Source organism: Pan troglodytes, chromosome 5 (genome assembly GCF_028858775.2).
Source record: "Pan troglodytes isolate AG18354 chromosome 5, NHGRI_mPanTro3-v2.0_pri, whole genome shotgun sequence".
NCBI classification, from domain to species: Eukaryota; Metazoa; Chordata; class Mammalia; order Primates; family Hominidae; genus Pan; species Pan troglodytes.
Genome location: NC_072403.2, coordinates 55,821,515 through 55,825,425, shown reverse-complemented (window position 1 = coordinate 55,825,425; position 3,911 = coordinate 55,821,515). Strand labels below are relative to the sequence as shown.

The 3,911-nt window shown below is 31.1% G+C and overlaps 1 protein-coding gene across 1 annotated transcript; it reads left to right on the top strand.

The window, feature by feature from the left end:
* The first annotated feature begins 547 nt into the window (after positions 1-547).
* Positions 548-1,496, top strand: DEFB113 (defensin beta 113). The gene is made up of 2 exons (NM_001129762.1): positions 548-605; positions 1,306-1,496. Exons 1-2 carry the CDS (start codon positions 548-550, stop codon positions 1,494-1,496), a joined length of 249 nt encoding a protein of 82 aa, NP_001123234.1.
* Positions 1,497-3,911: the final 2,415 nt, after the last annotated feature.

The following is a 3,911-nucleotide window of genomic DNA, read 5'->3' as shown; positions in this document are numbered from 1 at the left end:
GAATGAGCTCTGTCATCATATAACCTGATAATTAATCTCTACTCCACCAATGACTACATGTATAATTTGTGAGCCATTACATAATCTGTCTGCGTCACAGTTTTCTCAATTGGAAATTAAGAAGTTCCTATGTTATAGAATTTGTCATGAAAATTAATCCTTATAAAGTTCTTAGAACAGCCCCTGGTACATAATAAATACTCAAAAAAGCATGTAGTCAAAAATGTAAATGATGTTGATTATGTGCTTTCAATTAATTAGTGACCAAGAATACTTTAACCCCATTGTTTACTTACAAAAATGAAATGAATTCATGTTTGGCTCACCGAGGTTGTAGCAGCACTAAACTCTCTACTATACTTGTTTGCTGTTTCACAATACTTACATGAATATGCTCTCAATCTGGAAAGGCAGCATTAATCAGAATTGTAATCACGCCAAGAAGGCTATAAAAACAAGAGCTCATATTTCTTTTACCAAAGACTAGCACAACTCTGAGACATTTTGAGATCTGTCCCAACTTTACTCAAGTGTAACTGCATCAGCAATGAAGATACTTTGTATTTTTCTGACTTTTTTCTTCACTGTGTCCTGTGGTCCATCAGGTAATATTTGTTATTACAGAAAAGATGTGAAAGGCAAAATGTTCTTATAAATGCTTTACTCTGAAAATAATAAAAACAAATAAATTATTGTTAGGAGATTTCATATGAACTCCTTATAAGGCAATTTACTCTATTTTTTCATGGGGGAAGAAATGAGTAGAACTGGTAGTTGAGAAAATAATTTTAAAAACTTCCTGAGATGTAGAATTAAATTTATTTATTGTGTTGTTTTGTGTGATGACACTATAATTTTTTAGATACTTCCCACTGCCTTCTGTTTCAAAATCAATTTTACCAACTGCTATTGTAGCTACCATCAAAATTAAGCTTTTTACAGCCAACCTAATGATTGCTAGGGGTAGAGAGAAAAGGGGTTGGAGGTGGATGATTATTTAGAACACAGAACATGTAGGCTATTTCTTCCATGTCTTTTTCTCTTTACTCTTGAGGAAGCACACACAAATTAGATATTTTAAAATGTTCTATTTATTAAATGATAATTTAAAAAGCTGGTGACAAAAGCAATATTGTTAGATAAATAAGTATATTATACCAGCTGAGAGAGGGAAAAATTTCAATAGAGTTGCTTGGGAATGATTTCAGAAACAAAATGGTTTAACTCTACATTTTAAAGAGTTTATTCATCTCTGTATCTAAGGATATTAAATCTGGACTTATGGTCATAGCTACTTTTTCCTAGTTCCACAGAAAAAAACAAGAGAAGTTGCAGAGAAAAAAAGAGAATGTCAGCTTGTTCGTGGTGCTTGCAAGCCGGAATGCAACAGCTGGGAATATGTATATTATTACTGCAATGTTAACCCCTGCTGTGTGGTACAGGAATACCAAAAGCCAATCATTAACAAAATCACTAGTAAACTCCATCAAAAATAAATTATAATTATAAAACACTGTATAACAATTTTACTAATAAAAATGAATTTTTGCTATCTATTAATCTATATTTAAGTTGTTGGTCTCTGGCCTTCTGGATTACACAATTATATCATGGCTAGTGAGTTCAATGTTTGCTTAGTACAAGAGAAATAAAGAAAAAAAGAGTGGTAGCATCTTCTTCACTAAATTGGCAGAAGTTTATCTCCAGCCATGAGACAGAGGACTTTTGATTCTTGTTCTCTTCATCTCTGACCTATTTATTTGCCTGGTACAGAAACATTTATTTTCATATGGTCTTTGAGATAGTAAACATAAATTATGGTTTATGTGCCTTCTCTTAGTTTCCATATAAATGTGTTTGTTTCTTGGACACAAAGTTATATAGATGCTAATCAAATAATAACAGAAGACTGATAAAAATAATTTTAAGAAAAAGCTAATCAAACTGAAAAGGGAGTAAAATGAAATATATTAATACCTTACCCATGTAAAAATACATCAAAAGAGAAAAACAGCAGGAGGAAAAACATTAAACCCTAAGAGTAGTTATGTTGGAGAGATGAGTTCATGGCTAATTTATTTACTTCTTTATAATATTATATTGTTCTACATATATACTTATAATTTTGTGATCAGGATAAAAGCAAATTAAAAACATTTTAATAGCTTTTTAAATTTTAAAATAATATGAAAATTTAGAACAATATAGAAATGTTCAAAGACAAAAAAGAAAAGTCACTTCTAATTCTAACATCCAAAGCTGACTATTATAATCAATCTTAAACATAGGCTGCCAATCCAAGGGTCTTCTCTCTTGGTCCTCAAGAATTTTATTTAACTTCTTTCATCTTATACTTCAATACTTAATGCTTCTGTTTTTGTCCTTGTCTTCAATGAATTCATTGGGTTTCCAAGTTTCCACATTCCACATTAATTTCTATTATACTATTAAAATAACTTTAACATAAACTTTCTTATTAATTATAAAGCATCAGTAAAACTTGGCATTCAGGATTTAAATTATCCACCGAATGTATTTCTTACTTAAACCTATAACAACAATTTGGACAGTATAAAAATTCAGGGCAGAGTTCTGACTTAGAAGAAATCAAAGAGTTTCAGTGAATTTTAGGTTTAAGAGAAATGGATTACTTGCGGTTTTCTTATTTGAAACATTTACCTAACTATGTGATCACTCATTAAAAAATATAGTCAGAGGAGCAAACTTGGAAAGGAACACTTATAACATATTAAGTTTACACTTTTCTGCTATATTCATGTGTGAAGCTCAAGAAAGAGAAATGTGCTTCCAATATAGATTTGTCTAGCCATTAACCAAAGCAATGAGATAAAATCACCCAATGAAAGGCTACAGACCAAGGTGGAAAAGTATGAAATCCCAAGGAATAGGATTTAAATAATTCTATGTGAAGAACTGGAACCCACAAAGGAGGATAAGAAGGAGTTAGCTAATGTGAAATCACTCCTAGGCTATGTCTCTCAGGTGAGTTTTCAGACATAAAGAAAATAGGCAACCTCATACCCCATTATATTCTATGTTAATTTTTTGTCACGCACAATTCATGAGCATAATAAAATGTTGTGTTTTTCTTCTACTTTAAGCCAACAAGTTTTAGAGTAGTTTATTGCACAAGAATATAAATCAGAACAGAGCTTAACTTTCAAACTACAGAAATTTTTGTTAAGTAGCAATAAGCAAAAAATTATGGGTAGGACTTCTGGAAAAATGGAGTAAAAAATTCAGAAAATCTGCTTCTCCATAAAAAGAAGAAAAAGATCATCATAAAATTGTCTAAATCCACTTTATAAAGAGCTCTGCAAATTAACTAGACTTGCAAAAAAAATCCAAGGAGCCTTTCTTTATTCAAGAAAAATTACTGAATCTCCACAATTCTTCCCTCATGAGGTTTTTAGCTTTGTTTAAATGCAATCACAATCTAATTGAATAATTAAAATCTTGTGGAGAGAGCTAAGATTTCTGGTATAGAAACTTCTGCCTCTGGAAAAATAGCAAGGTTTCTTCTTCAAGATATAGGGAGTCATAAGGCATTCTACTTGTAGTAAGGAAGCCCATTCAGCCCGCATTCACAGACTTTACCATGAGAATTCCATTGCAGAGAAGAAAAGATATGCGTGACAACAGAGGAAATCCTACAATGTATTCAGTTCTTCATCCAACATATAAGTAAAATCAGTAGCATGAATATCTAAGATCACAATGACAAACAGAATGCTAGACTCTGAGAAAACAGATCAAGAAAAAGAATATAATGTAACACAAAACAAACAAACAAAATCTCTCTAAAATGTATTTACAGAGGTATTCAAGAAGCCTTTACATCTATAATACAGGACTATAATTCTATGACATCAGAATAATCAAAGAACAGA

What these genes read in the sequence shown, in the direction of transcription:
- DEFB113 (NM_001129762.1), top strand. Translation starts at nt 548, where the DNA reads ATGAAGATACTTTGTATTTTTCTGACTTTTTTCTTCACTGTGTCCTGT. An exon ending in TGTGTCCTGTGGTCCATCAG is followed by an intron (nt 606 to 1,305) that starts GTAATATTTGTT and finishes ACTTTTTCCTAG; the next exon opens with TTCCACAGAAAAAAACAAGA.